Genomic DNA, 17,346 nt, shown 5'->3' with positions numbered 1-17,346 from the left:
ATGACCACTCAGGCAAAATTAGAAAGTAAGCAAAGTGATTTGCCACAATGACTTCCCTGCCAGTTTCGAGTCTCTGGTTCCTACACATGTCTCTTCCCATTACTCTCATGAGAACCCCCCAAGAACTGCATCCTCAAAAAGCTGTTAGCCCAGCTTCCTTTCTGCTGCAAGTCCAGTGTTCCTCCCTTACTTCCTGGCATGCTGAGGTTACCATCTGATGCCCATCACATTGAGGTTGATCCATTCCAAATTTCTGATTTCAAAGCAGCTTTGCTGTTCTTTATGCATGATTTAGTGTCTCTCTTTAAGGGCTGCCGGATAAAATACCATGCAATATTTGGGACATATACTGAAAAAATTGTCGTTTTAATCTGCAATTCAGATTTAACTGAGTGAGCTGTATTTTTGTTCACTAAATCTGGCAACCCTACTCTCTTTCCTAAAGGCTCCATTCACTTTCGAACTCCCTCTCCTCTCCCTAGTACCCTGTAAAGATCCAACTCTCTCCTTACTCATTTGTTCATAGGAGAATAACTAGCCTTTGACTTCATGGAGAAAAGAGTATCACCACTTATAAATTCCAGCTTCATAATAACTTCACCCACCCTAACCTCCTTCCCACAGCTCTGCTCCTTCTCTTGCCTGTATCACCATGCTGCTTCCCCCAAATTTTCTAAGACAATTATTCTTTCTCTCTTTTGTATTTTCAGTTCTTTCCCTCTGATGACTCTTCACTTGAAACTTACCTTAATATTTATGTGTTTCCTCTACCAAAAACTCACTGTCTTCCCCTCATACTAGGTCCCAGGATCTCTCTCTTCTCTTGTTTGCCAACATTCAAAACTATGTAATGGAACATGATTGAGCTTTGGAACCAGACAGACTTGGGTTCAGCCTTAATTCTGCCAGTTCCTAGCTGTGTGACTTTGGGCAAGTTCCTTTAACTTCCTGGGGCCTCAGCTTCTTCATCTCTAAAATGGTATACTGATATTTCTTTCAGTCACTGGGAGGATTAAAGAGCTTCATGTGTGTAAAGAGTATTACAGTAAGGGACTTCCCTGGTGGCACAGTGGATAAGACTCCACACTCCGAATGCAGGGGGCATGGGTTCGATCCCTGGTTAGGTAACTAGATCCCACATACATGCTGCAACTAAGGAACCCGTGAGCTGCAACTAAGGAGCCCACCTGTTGCAACAAAGGGGCCCACCTGTGGCAACTAAAACCCCATGAAACAAAATAAATAAATAAATAAATATATATACATTTTTTTAAAGTATTATGGTAAATGCTTCACTCTCCCACCACCTCTATCTTTAACTCTATTATATTCATTGCTTTTTTTTTTATAGCAACTACCATGGCATTTATTAGTTGTCAGAAAGCTTCACAGTCGGTTTCATGATCAGAAAATAAAGCAAGATTTCAGTTTGTTTTCTTTACAAAATTGTTCAGTTTCTGAAATATAAAGGATCATTTGCTTTCTAAAAATGTCAGCTTTGCCACATGGTGTTCCAGAGATCTGACCTCAAAAGCTTCTCAAGTTTTACCATCCACAGAATCTTTATTTGTAACTGAGACCCATCTGTTGTTTTCCATTTGAAGCTTCTTCAGCAGTTTATAGCAAAGTGAGAGAAGTTGGACCAAAGTAGCCATTATGCATCTTGTCTTTGTAATACTCTTATCAACCTTTAGAAACACTTGATTCTGCAAAGGTGTCTTAGTTACTGCCTGGAGCTGGTGGCATAGAGGAACAAGCTTGTTTATTTCCAGGAGAAGCATAAGCTTATCATCATCTTTCAGGTGTTTTGAGAAAGCTTGCACACTTGAAGCAAGCTTCAAACCATCTTCAACAAAAACCTCTAGTTGATGAATTAAATCCTGGGAAGTTTTTATTGGTCCCTCTCCCCTAGTAAATAAATACAGAGAATAGGCCATACTGGACATGTTCCGTCCGTATCGAACAATCTCATCCTCCTGATCCTCCCACTTCTCAATCTCACAGTTGGCATCAGAGGTGAGCAAACCCAGCTTGAGTCCACGCTTTGCTATCTTGGCTTGCTCCTCAGAGTCAGGCTTGTCTGGCTTTAATGATTTCAGGTTTGCGTTATTCTTCATTGGCTTTGGAAGTGAAAGGTAGCCATACTTCTCTCCTCGTCTTCCTTCAATACATCATTGATTTCTCTCAGCAGTGTTAACATGTCACTAATTTGGGATTCCCAGGCTTCACAGAATACATCTAGATTTTCTTTAGCAATTTTACTAGATGGATGCAAAGTCAAAGTTTCAGCAGCAGAAATTATCTGCTGGCCAGTCACCTGAAATGTCTCCTCTGCATGTATACAGGTTATTTCAAGAGGTTCTGTCCCAGACACATGTCTCAACAATCGACAGGTCTCAACAAGCCGCTCTTTCTGTTCAGAGAGTTTGCAGGCATATTCAGCCAAACCTTCTAAATTTCCTTCTACTCCAGTAAGTTTTAATGCTTTGAGAACCACATGATCAGCGTGGTATTTTACCAGATCTGCTGCCAGCTGAGCTGCTGTACTATGAAGTTCTTTCTTAAGTTCATTGAGGCTGTGGCTGATTTTCAATACAGCGAGTTCCAGTTCTTCATCGATGCTCTTTGTTTTCTTGCTTTGAGCTTCAATCCACACAGAAATTAACTGCTGCAGTTCCATCCTGGCCTGAGCTGACAGTCCCAAGATGCGTTCCCTGTGCTCGTGGCTGGTATAGGCACAATCAGTAAAGTCCTCTGTGCGCTCCAAGAGGGCGTCCAGCATCGCAGAGAGAGTCTCTTTTGACTGAAAATAAAGATTCTCCCGAAGAGTTTCAATATTCATCTTGAATTCCTTAATTCCAGTAAAAATACTGATAGATGAAATGTCAGTCTCTCCATTTGGTTTGCATTCCGTCACAATTTCAATTACCTTATCCAACGCCACTTTCATTCTGTCAAATACTCCTTCTTTGTTTTTATGGGCTGATTTACAGTTGGGATGCCTGAGACACGTCTTTGAAGCTGTGAGAAGCATCATTGTACACTTTTCAAGAACTTTCCTAGCTGCTGCCATTTTTGCCTTTTTCTTTTCATCTTTCAAATCATTTTGTCTATCTCCAGTAAGATGTGCAAACTCCACCATTTCATTTCCAAACTGACTGACTATTTGGACAAACTCTTGAAAGCTGTTCACTTTCTCCAGTCTTTCCATAGTTGCAAGAACCTTATTTCTTGACCTTATTATCTGCTTCATGACTGCTCGGTCTGCCAGCAATAACACTTTTGTCACTGAAGAAAGAAGTAATCTTGCAACCTTTATAACTCCTGTTTTATCTGTAAAAATTGTGATCTGGCCATCAGATTCTGGACGATTCAAGCTGCTCATATCTGTAAGTGCAGCAATTGTTTTTCCTGCTGTTTAGCTTCAGTACAGGCAATATTTATTTCTTCTTTCAAGTCCCAGTTTTCATTGGCTATAGCTTCCCCTACTTTAACAAATCTTCCAACTGCCAAGTTGACGGCTTGTCCTACACGCTGAATTGCTTGCAGAGTTTTATCAGACTTTTTGGTATTATCTTTATGATTAATAAGTGTGGTGATCTGAGAAACCAGTGGGAGCAGCGTCTGCTCCACCGAGCGAGTTTTGATCTCGAGTCCGGAGTCGAAGGCGAGGCCAAACGGGCCGGAGCCGTGCACTGCCCCGGCGGCGGCACCGCCGGCCGGGCCCGGAGAGGCGGCCGTGGCCCTCAGCCCGTCGCGGAGCCCGGACGTCGCACCGCTGCGGACCCGCCGCCAGCCCGGCTGCCTGCGCTCCGCCTTCATTGCTTTTATTATCTCACTTTCCATCTTACCATTCACGTTCCTTTTTGATTGTAAAATAAAATTATTTTTAATAAAATTAATACATGCATATGGTTTAAAAAAATCAAACAGTAGAAAACTCGCAGGGAAGAGCATCAGTCCTCCGAAGCTCCCTGACCCTCTAGTCCTCCCAACCACTTTGAAATCTTACTGGTGTTCCTTTTCTTTTTTCTTTCTTTATTTATTTATGGCTGCACTGGGTCTTCGTTGCTGCGTGCGGGCTTTCTCTAGTTGCAGCAAGCAGGGGCTACACTTCGTTGCGGTGTGCAGGCTTCTCATTGTGGTGGCTTACTCGTGTTGTGGAGCACAGACTCTAGGAACACAGGCTTCAGTAGTTGCAGCACGCAGGCTCAGTAGTTGTGGCGCACGGGCTTAGTTGCTCCAAGGCATGTGGGATCTTCCCGGGCCAGGGCTCGAACCCGTGTGCCCTGCATTGGCAGGCAGATTCTTAACCACTTCGCCACCAGGGAAGCCCTTGTTGATGTTTCTTCTAGTGGCTATTTGAACTCTCTAAATCCACTATTTTATACCTCCATTTCCTGATTATCAATTTTAGACAATATCTATAGGTTTTCTGCTATGTTGAAGGAGTATTAATTCACTTACCCTTAAGAAACATGCTTGTGCTATAAACTTTCTAAATTCTTGAGTGTCTGAAATTTTAAAAATTCTGTTTTTACACTTGACTAATATTTTGGCTGAATATAGAATTAGAGGTTGTAAGTAATTTTCCCTGAGAATTTTGAAGGCATTAATCCCTTGTCTTTTAATTTCTAGTACTAATGATAAAAAGCCTAAAGCTATTCTGATCAAAACCTCACATGACTACATTTTGTCATCTTTGGATGTTTTTAGAATCTTCTCTTTCTCCACAGTGTTCCAGAATTATACAATAATATACCTTGATTTTCCAAGCTTTTTCCTAGGAAGTTATCTGAAATCATTTTATTGATAACTTTATTTTCTCTTTCTAGAACTTCCACTCTTCAGACGATGACCCATCTGGACTGATCTTTTAATTTCCTCATATTTATTTTCTATTTTTTACATCTTTATTTTTTTTCTAATTTCTGGGAGTTTTCTCAGCTTTATCTTTTAACTCTTCAGCTAATATTTCCCTTGCTCTTATCATAGTTTTAATTCTAAATGCTCTCTTTTTCTTTTATGACTATTTCATTTTTACAGAACTCTGTGCTGTTGCTGACATTTTCTCCTATTTTCTTTATTTCTCATTTTCCTGTTTGTTTTGGTCCCAGTCCTTTGTGTCAGAGGCTTTCCCACTTTCTATTCATATTTCAGACGACACTGAAAGCTAATTAAAACTCTGTGGGGAGCTTGTCAGTGGAAGGGTGCTGGGTGATCAGGCTGTGTTCTTTTGTTGGAGGACCCAAAATGTCAATATCTGGAGATCTCTATTCCTAGACTGGTCAATTTCACTAGACGGGAATTCCAAAATCTCTTGTCCACCTTCTAGTATTTTCCCAAGTGAATCAAGGAAGAGCAGGGAAGAGAAGTAGGGAGAATCTTACCACTCAGTATTTAGATTTGACTGAATCAGAATAATGGGGATCCCCACACACATACTCTTAGCTCAACCAGGTGTCCCAAAGACCCCTCTGATTTTAGCCTCCAGGAAACCTCCAGTCTTCTGCTGAAATGGGGGTATTGGTACTTGTCCTGTTGTACAAGTTGGAAATGGTGGGCTGGAGATTTGGCTGCTAATTTTACTTTGATTAAAAAAAATTTTATTTAAAAATCAAAAAGGAAAATGAATGAGAAGTAAGATGTTGAAAGCAATGAGTCTAGTAGGGTTGGAGAGAGGCAGGTAGGAGGTGGTGTATAGAGCATCTTCTCTCTAGTAAATGTTTCACACTCAGTCCTCTTATTTTCAGATCAGCATTTACACCACTTTTCAGAAATACCTGGAGCTTCCATTTCCTGACCCTAGCTGAGGATCTGTAGTGGGAATTTAACTTGCTTCTAGGATTCCCCTGCCTCTAGCTCAAGTTTCAACTTTCTCTAGTCTGACAAGCCATTTACACACATTAATTTGTTTTCCAAAATTTTACTGCTTTTGTCAGAGGTAGTTTACCTTGAAGCTAATGTAGCTCAAACTTTAGGGTCCTGCTTCCAAGGTCCTGGAAAGAGTCCTAGCAATATGTCCCCATGGTTATATAAATAATAAAAATAAGACATTTTAACCATAACTGGCTAAGTTTATTGTCTCTTTCTATTAGAAAGTCTTCTCTATTTCATTTTCTTCTGTGTAGGGGTGGTTTTGGAGTTGCTGTAGGCATTTTTGGGATCTGGCTGAAGGGAAGTTGAGCTGCATTTAGATTGAGTAAGGGAAGGAGGGGACTATATTTAGATTGAGTTTAGAAGGATATGTGAGTGAGATTCACAGTTACTTCCATGTTATTACTAGTCCTGCTAGTGTAGAACTGATTTTCAGGACTTGTACTGCCCTCCATGGCTACTCATGCTATCACGATATAAAATGCAAGGCCAGTGTCACATGACTCTGAGCCAGAAGCTCGTCTGGGGAAATTCTTCCAAAGATGTCGTGTGTAAATTGTAATTGGAGCATTTGATTCTCACTAATACCTAGTTAAAACAGAAGTTCTCTTCTTTCCAGAATATATTTGATAACTTAGCATATATAATTATTAAACACATCATATACTTTTTTCCATTTTTGATGGAGTTCACACAAAAAAGATTGATCAGAATTTGTGTATATGTCCAATATTTGTAGGGTATAACTACTGCAATTTGGAAATAAGTTTAGGATTATTTCAATAAAATATGAGAGAAATTACAGGCTCCTCATTTGGGCATATATAACCGTTCAGCGTACAGACTTCCACTTAATCCACCTGTTTCTACTGTAGTGTTCCACAGTCAAAGTTGTTCTGTTCTACGTATACACGCTACTATATATAAGATAGATGACCAACAAGGGCCTACTGTATAGCACAGGGAACTCTACTTAATATTCTGTAATAACCTACATGAGAAGAGAATCTGAAAAAGAATGAATATGTATATGTATAACTGAATCACTTTGCTGCACACCTGAAACTAACACAACATTGAAAATCAACTATACTCCAATAAAATATTTTTTAAAAATTCATTCTGTTCTACCCCACAGCTTCTGCCCCAAGGGGAAAGAGACATTCACTCTGGCTATGCAGGGTTAGGGAAGGTCACAGTATGAGGGGATGAAGATGAGTCTAACTGCTTCACTTTTATTTTTTTTAAAGTTTTTTTCAGCTTTTAATTTAAAAAAATTTTTATGTGGTTGTTACACACACACACACACACACACATATATGTAAAGCTGATTTACAAGAGTTTAACTTCTTCTAAAGCAGACTTTCTGTTTTCATCTTAACTTTCAACACTGCTTTCAGAGATACTTAAATTCCCAATTCTGGGCTTTTCTGGGGTTCTATAGCATAACTCAGCTGGTTTTTGGTCTATGGCAGGCTTAGTTTTCAGCTTTCTTAATTGTACTAAGTAAATTAGCATCCATCCTCTGCTTTCCAGTTTCTAGAATTTTTTTGCTGTCATCACTTGTCTTTTCCTTCTCTTCGTTTGTTTATGCAAATAAAAAGAAAAAAAAAAGCCCTTTACTATTATGTCCGTGTAGTGTAGGAGTAGAAGGAAGTGAAAGTGTTCAATTTACCACCTCTAAAGAGAGGTCATTTCCATTTTCTCTTAAACCCTGGCAGTCTGGCTTCTGCTGCAGCCGTTCTCCTGAGCTTGCCCTTTCTAAGGACACAAATGACTCTTTAATCGACAGAGACAAAGGCCTCTAGTGAATCCTCACTTAGGGGAACTTACTGTAACATTTAGCACCATTGACTTTCCCCTTGTTGAAACTCTCCACTGGGCTCTTCTGTAGCGCTGCTCTCTCTCTTTATCTTCTGACTCAGATTGCTCTTTCCCAGAACTCTTAACTGCCTTCTCCTTTTCTATATTATCTTAAATATCCTTACTCCAATAATAGGAAATAATTATATAACCTGTATTATGTTCCAGTCACTGTACTAAATAAGCATTTTGTAATAAGTTTGTCCCCTCAACAACTCTACAAGCGAGATACTATTAAACAACCCATTTTACAGATGAAGAAACTGAGGCACAGAAAGCTTAAGTAATTTGTCCCAATTCCCAGCTTTTTCCCACTGTGAATATTGCCTCTTCAAATGCTGTATCCTTGGTCTACCCTCTGATTCATTTACCCTTTCTTGGCTTTTCTCATCTACTTCTAGGACTTTGTCTATCACATGTAGACAACTCTGAACTGTACATCTCTAGGCCCCCTTTCTCCTAAGCTACAGACTCAATTCCCAAATATTTATTGGAAGCCTCCTTTTGCGTGTCTCACACCCACCTAAAGATAAAAATATCCAAGGCCTAGCCATGTCATTTTCACCATTCACTTTTCAGAACAACTCAACCTACTCTGTGTCATACATATCAGTTAATGGCATCCATTCACCTCATCAGACGAGCTAGAACATTGAGTCCATTCTGACTGCTCCTTCTGTCTCACCCTCTATGTGAAATTTGCTGCCAAGACTGTTGTCCTCTGAAGGGGCTTCTGAATTCATTTCCTCATCATCCTTCCAGTGTCATTGTTAGGTCCTTACCCCCTGTTTATAACGTCTTCCTCCTAACTGGCCTGACCACCATCAGAGTTGCTTTTCTAAATGCCTAAGATCTGTTTTTTCTGCTTATTGAGGGAGGACGGGTAATCTCCATGGGAGGGAGGGTTCCTTACATAACAAAAGGATAGCAAGATCCCTTCAAGAAACACCACATGTGTGTGTTTTACAGATCAATAGACACATACCAAGAGAAACTAAAAGCTGTAATGTTCCAAACCATTGATGATTAAGTACTAATCAGAAACTAAGCTAGGGCTTCCCTGGTGGCGCAGTGGTTGAGAATCTGTTTGCCAATGCAGGGGACACGGGTTCGAGCCCTGGTCTGGGAAGATCCCACATGCCGCGGCGCAACTGGGCCCGTGAGCCACAACTACTGAGCCTGCGCGTCTGGAGCCTGTGCTCCGCAACAAGAGAGGCCGCGATAGTGAGAGGCCCACGCACCACGATGAAGAGTGGCCCCCACTTGCCACAACTGGAGAAAGCCCTCGCACAGAAGCGAAGACCCAACACAGCCAAAAATAAATAAATTAATTAATAAAAAAAAAAAAGAAACTAAGCTAAAGCAATTCTGGAATCATAGAGATAAAAATGGACCTTCATTTATTTATTCAATAATTTGTCATTGAGCACCTACTGTGAACCAACAGGCATTCTTCTAGGAACCGGCACTGCAGCCTTGAAAAAGACAGATAAGCTCCCTGATACCATGGAGTTTACATTCCTATACTGAAGGCTAATACTAAAGAAATAGGTAAATAAGAAGATATCAGAAAGTAATGAGAACGATGCTGAGCATGAAGGCAGGACGATGTGGCCTTGAGTTGCTGCTCTGGGTGGCCAGGGTTGGCCTCTCTGAGTGGCTGGCATTGGATACCAGTGCACCATGGCAGGCTCGGGGCTCCCTGGAACGACATCGGGAAGGCCTGAGAAGAACTCTGTCCTGAGAGCAGCAGGCCCAGTGAGGGGAGCTCTGAAGTGGGCGCCATGGGACCAACCCAGGGGACTCACTCAGTGGCCTAAGACAACTCTCCACCTCTCTCTGGACCCCTACGGTCCTTTCTACCCCCAGCTCTTCATTACTTGCTTTCTAGGGTCCTGGGTCCCCCAAAACAATCTTCTACAACTGCTACCTCTTTTTCTCCAGTTTAGGACTTCAACTGCAAGGCCTGGCTGGGCCTCTGCTCCATTTGCCATGGAACCTTGCTTGGCCAGTGGTGAGGAGAGCATCAGGCAGCCAGAGCGTAGGGTGGTAAATGCCGGGAGCAGCTCTCAGCAAACACGTGACTGGTGGGTCCCTTAACTCTACCAGGCTGGAGGGTCTTGAGGAGCATCGGAACCGCAGAAAATCCTCTCTAACATTCAATAAGACCACCTTCTCAGGACTTCCCTGATGGTACAGAGGTTAAGAATTCGCCTGCCAATACAGGGGACACGGGTTAAAGCCCTGGTCCGGGAAGATCCCGCATGCTGGGAAGCAACTAAGCCCGTGCGCCACAACTACTGAGGCTGCGTGCCACAACTACTGAAGCCCACGCGCCTAGAGCCAGTGCTCCGCAACAGGAGAAGCCACCACAATGAGAAGCCCCTGCTTGCGGCAACTAGAGAAAGCCCTTTGTTGCACAGCAGCAAAGCCTCAACGCAGCATGCCACACCCCCCAAAAAAAAGAAAAGAAAGATCACCTTCTCCTGAGGAAAATTTTCTCCTGAGGGAAAGTAATCTCTGTCCAATTGAAGGATTACACATCTGTAAGTAACATGTTAGCAAAATCTAAGTATTCAAGGGACTTCCCTGGTGGTGCAGTGGTTGACTCCACACTCCTAATGCAGGGGGCCCGGGTTCCATCCCTGGTAAGGAAACTAGATCCCACAAGCATGCCGCAACTAAGAGTTCGCATGCCACAACTAAGGAGCCAGCAAGCTGCAACTAAGGAGCCTGCCTGCTGCAACCAAATAAACAATAAATAAATAAATAAATAATCTACGTATTCAAGATGAATTTATTAAATAAAGAAAAACAATAAAAATGACTCTCATATATTTTTATATTTTTATATATAAATTACACACATAAATTTATATATGTAATTTATATATATAAATTCATATTATATATAAAAATTTATATAAATATATATAAATTTACAGTGAATAAAAATTTTGGAAGGAATTTTGCTTCATATAAACTAAATAAAGAAGTCATCGGCTTTGAAAATCCACTCAGTAGATGATCTTTCTCTTGAATCATTTCTCCAACTATTTTAGAAACAAAATGAAGACAGATTCTCCAACAAATTTTACATTATGTAACTCTGTTTTTAAAGTTTCCAAATGTGCCTTATAGGTTTGAAATTAGCTGTCTTTTACATTTGTATTTTCTTTTATTATGTCATTTTCACAAGCCTCAAAAAAATCTTATTATTCACATGAATTGCAGAGGTAATTAAGGGCACTCTGGGCTGTAATTTTCTTTCCCAGTTGTGCAGTGTTGAGATAAAACCTAAAGAGAACACCTTGCTCTGCACTGCCCAGCAGAGCAGGCCACGAGGAGGAAGAAACAGTGATTGCTGCCACATTTGTGTGTTTAAGGAGATTGAACTGAATTGTGTGTACATAAATATGAATTTTAAATTCATAAGAAATCCAAAGGCATTTTAATCTCACAAATTGAAGGTATTATTATGCTTTTAAAACAAGTTCACAGGGCTTCCCTGGTGGCGCAGTGGTTAAGAATCTGCCTGCCAATGCAGGGGACACGGGTTCGAGCCCTGGTCTGGGAGGATCCCACATGCCACGGAGCAACTGGGCCCGTGAGCCACAACTGCTGAGCCTGCGCGTCTGGAGCCTGTGCTCCGCAACGGGAGAGGCCGCGATAGTGAGAGGCCCGCGCACCGCGATGAAGCGTGGCCCCCACTTGCCACAACTAGAGAAAGCCCTCACACAGAAACGAAGACCCAACACAGCCAAAAATAAATAAATAAATAAATTAAAAAAAAAAAAAAGACAATATGAGGAAACATTTAAAAAAAAAAAAAAAAAAACAAGTTCACAACTTTTCATTTGTTTGTACCTCCCTACTAAGTAGTAAGCAGGGATTGTCATCCTCATTTTACAGGCCAAGGAAAATGCCTAGGAAGGAAAGTGAGCTGCCCAAGGTCTTACAGAGTCTGTAGCAGAGCCAGATAAGAAATGATAGACTCCTGGCTCCTTAACAGTGCTTGAAGAAGAGTTAAATGAAAATGTTGAAGGGATGAAGGAGATAAGAAAGAAACGAAAGGAGGGAAAAAGAGAAATACTCAACTAGTATTTGCTATTCTATATTGCTTACTTATTTGTTTATTGTCTGACTCTCCTATTGGAGTGTAAGTTCCATAAAGACCAACATTTTGTCTATGTCTTTTACTGCCGTGTATTATATATTAGTACCTAGCATAGTGCCTGGCACATAGAGATACTCAATAAATATTGATGATGAGTGAATGAATAAATTAAAAGTGTCTGTGATTCATCCTGGATTATGTCAAATGGGATGAACTGTTTGAAAGCAGCTAGATTATAAATCGGAGTGTTATTTTGATTTTTTATTTTAGTTTCTAATTACAGAGATATGGAGCTATTGATCCATGAAAAGACGTGGAGGGAGCTAAGATGCACTATTACTAAGTGAATAGTAAATAGAATAGTGAATAGAATCACTGTACCATTCCAGCTACATGACATTCTGGAAAGTTATGGAGACAGTCAAAAGATCAGTGGTTACCAAGGGTTAGGGGGGTGGGAGAGATGGACAGGCAGGGCACAGAGGATTTTTTTTTAAAATTAATTAATTGATTTTATTTTATTTTTGGCTGTGTTGGGTCTTCGTTTCTGTGTGAGGGCTTTCTCTAGTTGCGGCAAGCGGGGGCCACTCTTCATTGAGGTGCACGGGCCTCTCACTATCACGGCCTCTCTTGTTGCAGGGCACAGGCTCCAGACGTGCAGGCTCAGTAGTTGTGGCTCACGGGCCTAGTTGTTCCGTAGCATGTGGGATCTTCCCAGACACGGGCTCGAACCCGTGTCCCCTGCATTGGCAGGCAGATTCTCAACCACTGCACCACCAGGGAAGCCCCACAGAGGATTTTTAAGGCAGTGAAACTATTCTGTATGACACTATAATGATGAATACATGTCACTTATTGTACAATTGTCCAAACCCACAGAATGTGCAACATCAAAAGTGAACCCTACTGTAAACTCTGGACTGTGGGGGACACTGATGTGTCAGTGTAGGTTCAGCAGTTGTAGCAAAACTCTAGTGGGGGATGCTGATAATGGGGGAGGCTGTGATGTGGAGGTAGATGGTGTATGGGAGATCTCTGTACCTTCCACTCAATTCTGATCTAAAATACAGTTTATTCTACAATGAGATATCATCTCACACCAGTCAGAATGGCCATCATCAAAAAATCTACAAACAATAAATGCTGGAGAGGGTGTGGAGAAAAGGGTACCCTCTTGCACTGTTGGTGGGAATGTAAATTGATACAGCCACTATGGAGAACAGTATGGAGGTTCCTTAAAAAACTAAAAATAGAATTACCATGTGACCCAGCAATCCCACTACTGGGCATATACCCTGAGAAAACCATAATTCAAAAAGAGTCATGTACCACAATGTTCATTGCAGCTCTATTTACAATAGCCAGGACATGGAATCAACCTAAGTGTCCATCATAGGATGAATGGATAAAGAAGATGTGGCACATATATACAATGGAATATTACTCAGCCATAAAAAGGAATGAAACTGAGTTATTTGTAGTGAGGTGGATGAGTTAGAGTCTGTCATACAGAGTGAAGTAAGTCAGAAAGAGAAAAGCAAATACCATATGCTAACACATATATATGGAATCTAAAAAAAAAAAGAATAAAGACGCAGACCTACTAGAGAATGGACTTGAGGATACGGGGAGGGGGAAGGGTAAGCTGGGACAAAGTGAGACAGTGGCATGGACTTATATACACTACCAAACGTAAAATAAATAGCTAGTGGGAAGCAGCCGTATAGCACAGGGAGATCAGCTCGGTGCTTTGCGACCACCTAGAGGGCTGGGATAGGGAGGGTGGGAGGGAGGGAGATGCAAAAGGGAAGACATATGGGGACATATGTATATGTATAACTGATTCACTTTGTTATAAAGCAGAAACTAACACACCACTGTAAAGCAATTATACTCCAATAAAGATGTTAAAAAAATAATAAAATAAAATAAAATACAGTTTATTAAAATTTTTTTAATTGAAGAATTTCATAATTTTGTTGCCTCTGTTCATGTTCCTAGAGACAATAACTTTAATCTCTCTTTGTTCCATTGTTCCAACTGCACTGAAGAATGTTAACCCAGTCTTTCTGGGGTATCCTGCGACACTCCAAGTTTTTATCTATATATTTTAAGTCAAACCATCTTAATTACACCCTCTCATTTTGAGAAAAGTCTGTCCAGCAAGTTTTGCATGATGATGTAAATTTTATTTACATAACTTACAAATAATACAGTTCCTGCAAATTTGTTAATATCAGCATGGCAAAACCACATTAATCCTTGTTACGTAGAAAAGGCCGAATTAGATTAGTGAGACATCGAAATAGAAAGTATTGGGACTTCCCTGGCGGTCCAGTGGTTAAGACTCCACGCTTCCACTGCAGGGGGCGTGGGTTTGATCTCTGGTTGGGAACTAAGATCCCGCGTGCTGTGCTGTGTGGCCAGAAAAGAAAAAAAAAATTTTTTTAAAGTAAATTCAGCCTAATTCCATTAAAATTCCCTGAATTACAAGAATGAGGGTAACCAAGTATTGTTTAGGAGGTGGCTTTTTTTTTTTAATTTTATTTATTTATTTTTGGCTGCATTGGGTCTTTGTTGCTGCACGTGGGCTTTCTCTAGTTGCCACGAGCAGGGGCTACTCTTCATTGCCGTACGTGTGCTTCTCATTGCGGTGGCTTCTCTTGTTGTGGAGCACAGGCTCTAGGCGCACGGGGTTCAGCAGTTGTGGCATACAGGCTCAGTAGTTGTGGCTCGCGGGCTCTAGAGTGCCGGCTCAGTAGTTGTGGTGCACGGGCTTAGTTGCTCCGCGGCATGTGGGATCTTCCTGGAGCAGGGCTTGAACCTGTGTGCCCTGCATTGGCAGGTGGATTCTTAACCACTGCGCCACCAGGGAAGTCCCAGGAGGTGGCTTTGACTGAATGAAAAGAATGGGTCAAAACCAGCTCTCATATATGTGAGATAAACAAATGCCTCTCAAGGGCTTAAGGGATCTTAACATGTTTACTCAGAGCCCTTAAGTATTGTTTAGACTCAAACAGCTTAGTAAACTTTGTCTTCACAGGTTATTTTGCCCTCAGTCCATCCTGACTCTTATATGTTGCATTGTTTATAACGTTTAAAATCTCTTTTCTGTGTCAGGGGAGAAGTTGATAATTGAACAGAAAGACAAAAGGATAAACAGATAAAGTGACTTGTCTATGTTCCCACAATTCAGTCAAAGATTTTCAACCACTGGAGTTTTCTCTCGATGGTTAAATTCAAATTGCTGAAAACTGAGGAATTTTGGAAGGTTATATGATAATTACTCCCCTGATGTCCTGCTTATTCGAAATAAAAGTGTACTACTTTAAGTAATATAAATACTAATATGTTATTATATATATGTCTATATTATATATACATAAGTATGTGTATATTTATACTTATATTACATATAAAAATAAGCTAATTTAAGTAATGAAAAGGAAATAATTAAAGCTTGTTATTTAAATACACTAGAAATTGTGTGCAAATCCCTCAACTCTAGGCTTTTGCACTTGCTATTCTTTCTGGAATGTTCTTATTATCCTCAAATAACTCCCATCCTTACTTCATTCAGATCTTAGATCAAATGTCATCTCCTCAGAGAAGTCGGCCCTGACCCCTATCTAAAAATGCACAATTTTCTCTACACTCCATCTTCTTATACCTACTTAATTTTTCTTTATAGTACTTAAATTAACACCCAACGCATCATTTGTTCGTAATTTGTTTGTCTTCTCCCACCAGAGCGTAAACTCTAGAAGTGAACTGTTTTGTTGGTGGCCCAGAAAAGTCTCTGAGACAGCAGTCACTCAGATATTTGTTGAGTGAATGAATGAAAAATCACAAAAAATTAGTGATATTTCTCCTTAAACACCAAATGATTTTTTTTTTGGAAAGTGAATATTCTCTGATTGAAAAAAACCAGTTCTCATGAAAGGCCAAAAAGAAAGAATCAGAACGTCTAAATCTTTAAACTAAAATCCAGAGCTTTCATAACAGTGTTTATGGACAGCCTCAAACCACACCTAGCACTGACATTGTATCAACTTTACAAGAGGGAGTTTCCGCTAAATTACTACTAAATTACTAAATTTAGTTAATCCAGTGAAAGAAATCAGTCTTAACTGGTTGTCATTGCATAGAGAAAACAACAGGTTGCTTGGTTATAGTTTTTAATCATTGACCTGACTTCAAGTAAGACAGCATTGAATCTCTAAATGAAAAACCCAGTGGCTCAGAGTTGGCTTATATGTTAATCCAATACACAAATATCCAATATTGCGTATATGCTAATGCTAAGGATATAAAATCCGTGGCCTTAGTATGCTCACAGTCTAGTAGGGATGACTGAGAAAAAATATGTACCGTCCAGCATCGTAAGTCTTGTCATCAGTGTGTGGTTCTGCGTCCCCAGCTGAGCTTGTGTTCCTATGCACCCAGGCTCTGAGAGTTTTCCTTCTTGTAGAGACTACTAGGGCCTGAGCTGTCTAAAACTTGGCCTCGAGTCACTGAAACCTCGGCAAGGATGGAAAGAGAGATGGAAAGACTCATTTCAAAACTGCAAGCAATTTTCTGGAGAATTTGACACTCAATATGTATCTGAGTCAGATTTTTCTTTTATTGAAAAACCATCAAAATGGGCCCAACAGTTATGTAAATGAAAAGTTAAAAATCCAAATCAGGAAAGGTCACTTTTGAGAAACTTCGCCATTAGAGAGTGAAACTTCTATTGCCACAAAGTAAGAACAAACAAAAAAAACCTACTTAGTATCTCCAATTGAATACCTCAGACTCAGCACAACTACAATGGAACGCTTGGTTTCTCCTTCCCCAAAACCCCCTGTGCTCCACAGCCACCCCCAGCTCCCTCCCATCTTCCAGTTCTCACCCAGGGTCACCCTTGGTTGCTCCTTTCCTTTACCAACAGATCCAATCCCTCAGCAAGTTCTGGCATCCAATCATCAAAACACATCTGGAATCTGTCCACTTCTTTCTTGTTCCACTGTCCCCCTTGTGTCCAACCTGCCATCACCTCTCACTGTATTACTGCAGTAGCTTCTTCAGCTTCCACTCATGTTCATCTCCAGTCTATTCTCCACTCAGGAACCAGAAGGAGCTTCTTTTCATCTTTTGCTAGGTAATTCCATTTTTTTTAAATTAATGAACTTTATTTTTTAGAGCAGTTCTAAGTTCGCAGCAAAGTTGAATGGGTGGTACAAGGAGTCCCCATATACCCCTTATACCTGCACACACACAACCCCCCCACTGCCAACATCTCCCACCGGAATGGGACATTTGTTACAATCGATGAACCAACATTGACACATCATAATCACCCAAGTCCACAGTTTACATTAAGATTCACTCTTGGTGTTGTACATTCTCTGGTTTTGACAACTATATAAAGATATATCCACCATGATAGTATCATATAGGATAGTTACACTGCCCTAAAAGTCCTCTGTGTTCCTCCTATTCATCAT

The 17,346-nt window shown here is 40.6% G+C and overlaps 1 protein-coding gene across 1 annotated transcript; it reads right to left on the bottom strand.

Annotated features, from left to right (window-relative positions):
• Nucleotides 1-1,463: 1,463 nt before the first annotated feature.
• LOC103016648 (alpha-catulin-like) lies at nucleotides 1,464-3,846 on the bottom strand. Its single transcript, XM_028163345.2, is given in 3 exon segments — nucleotides 1,464-2,167; nucleotides 2,170-3,414; nucleotides 3,417-3,846. Coding segments are annotated over 3 exon segments (2,304 nt in total). The 3' UTR covers nucleotides 1,464-1,538.
• Between the last annotated feature and the right edge of the window lie 13,500 nt (nucleotides 3,847-17,346).

Source organism: Balaenoptera acutorostrata, chromosome 1 (assembly GCF_949987535.1).
Source record: "Balaenoptera acutorostrata chromosome 1, mBalAcu1.1, whole genome shotgun sequence".
NCBI classification, from domain to species: Eukaryota; Metazoa; Chordata; class Mammalia; order Artiodactyla; family Balaenopteridae; genus Balaenoptera; species Balaenoptera acutorostrata.
The sequence above is the reverse complement of the archived record's forward strand: the minus strand, read 5'-3'. Positions and strand labels throughout refer to the sequence as shown.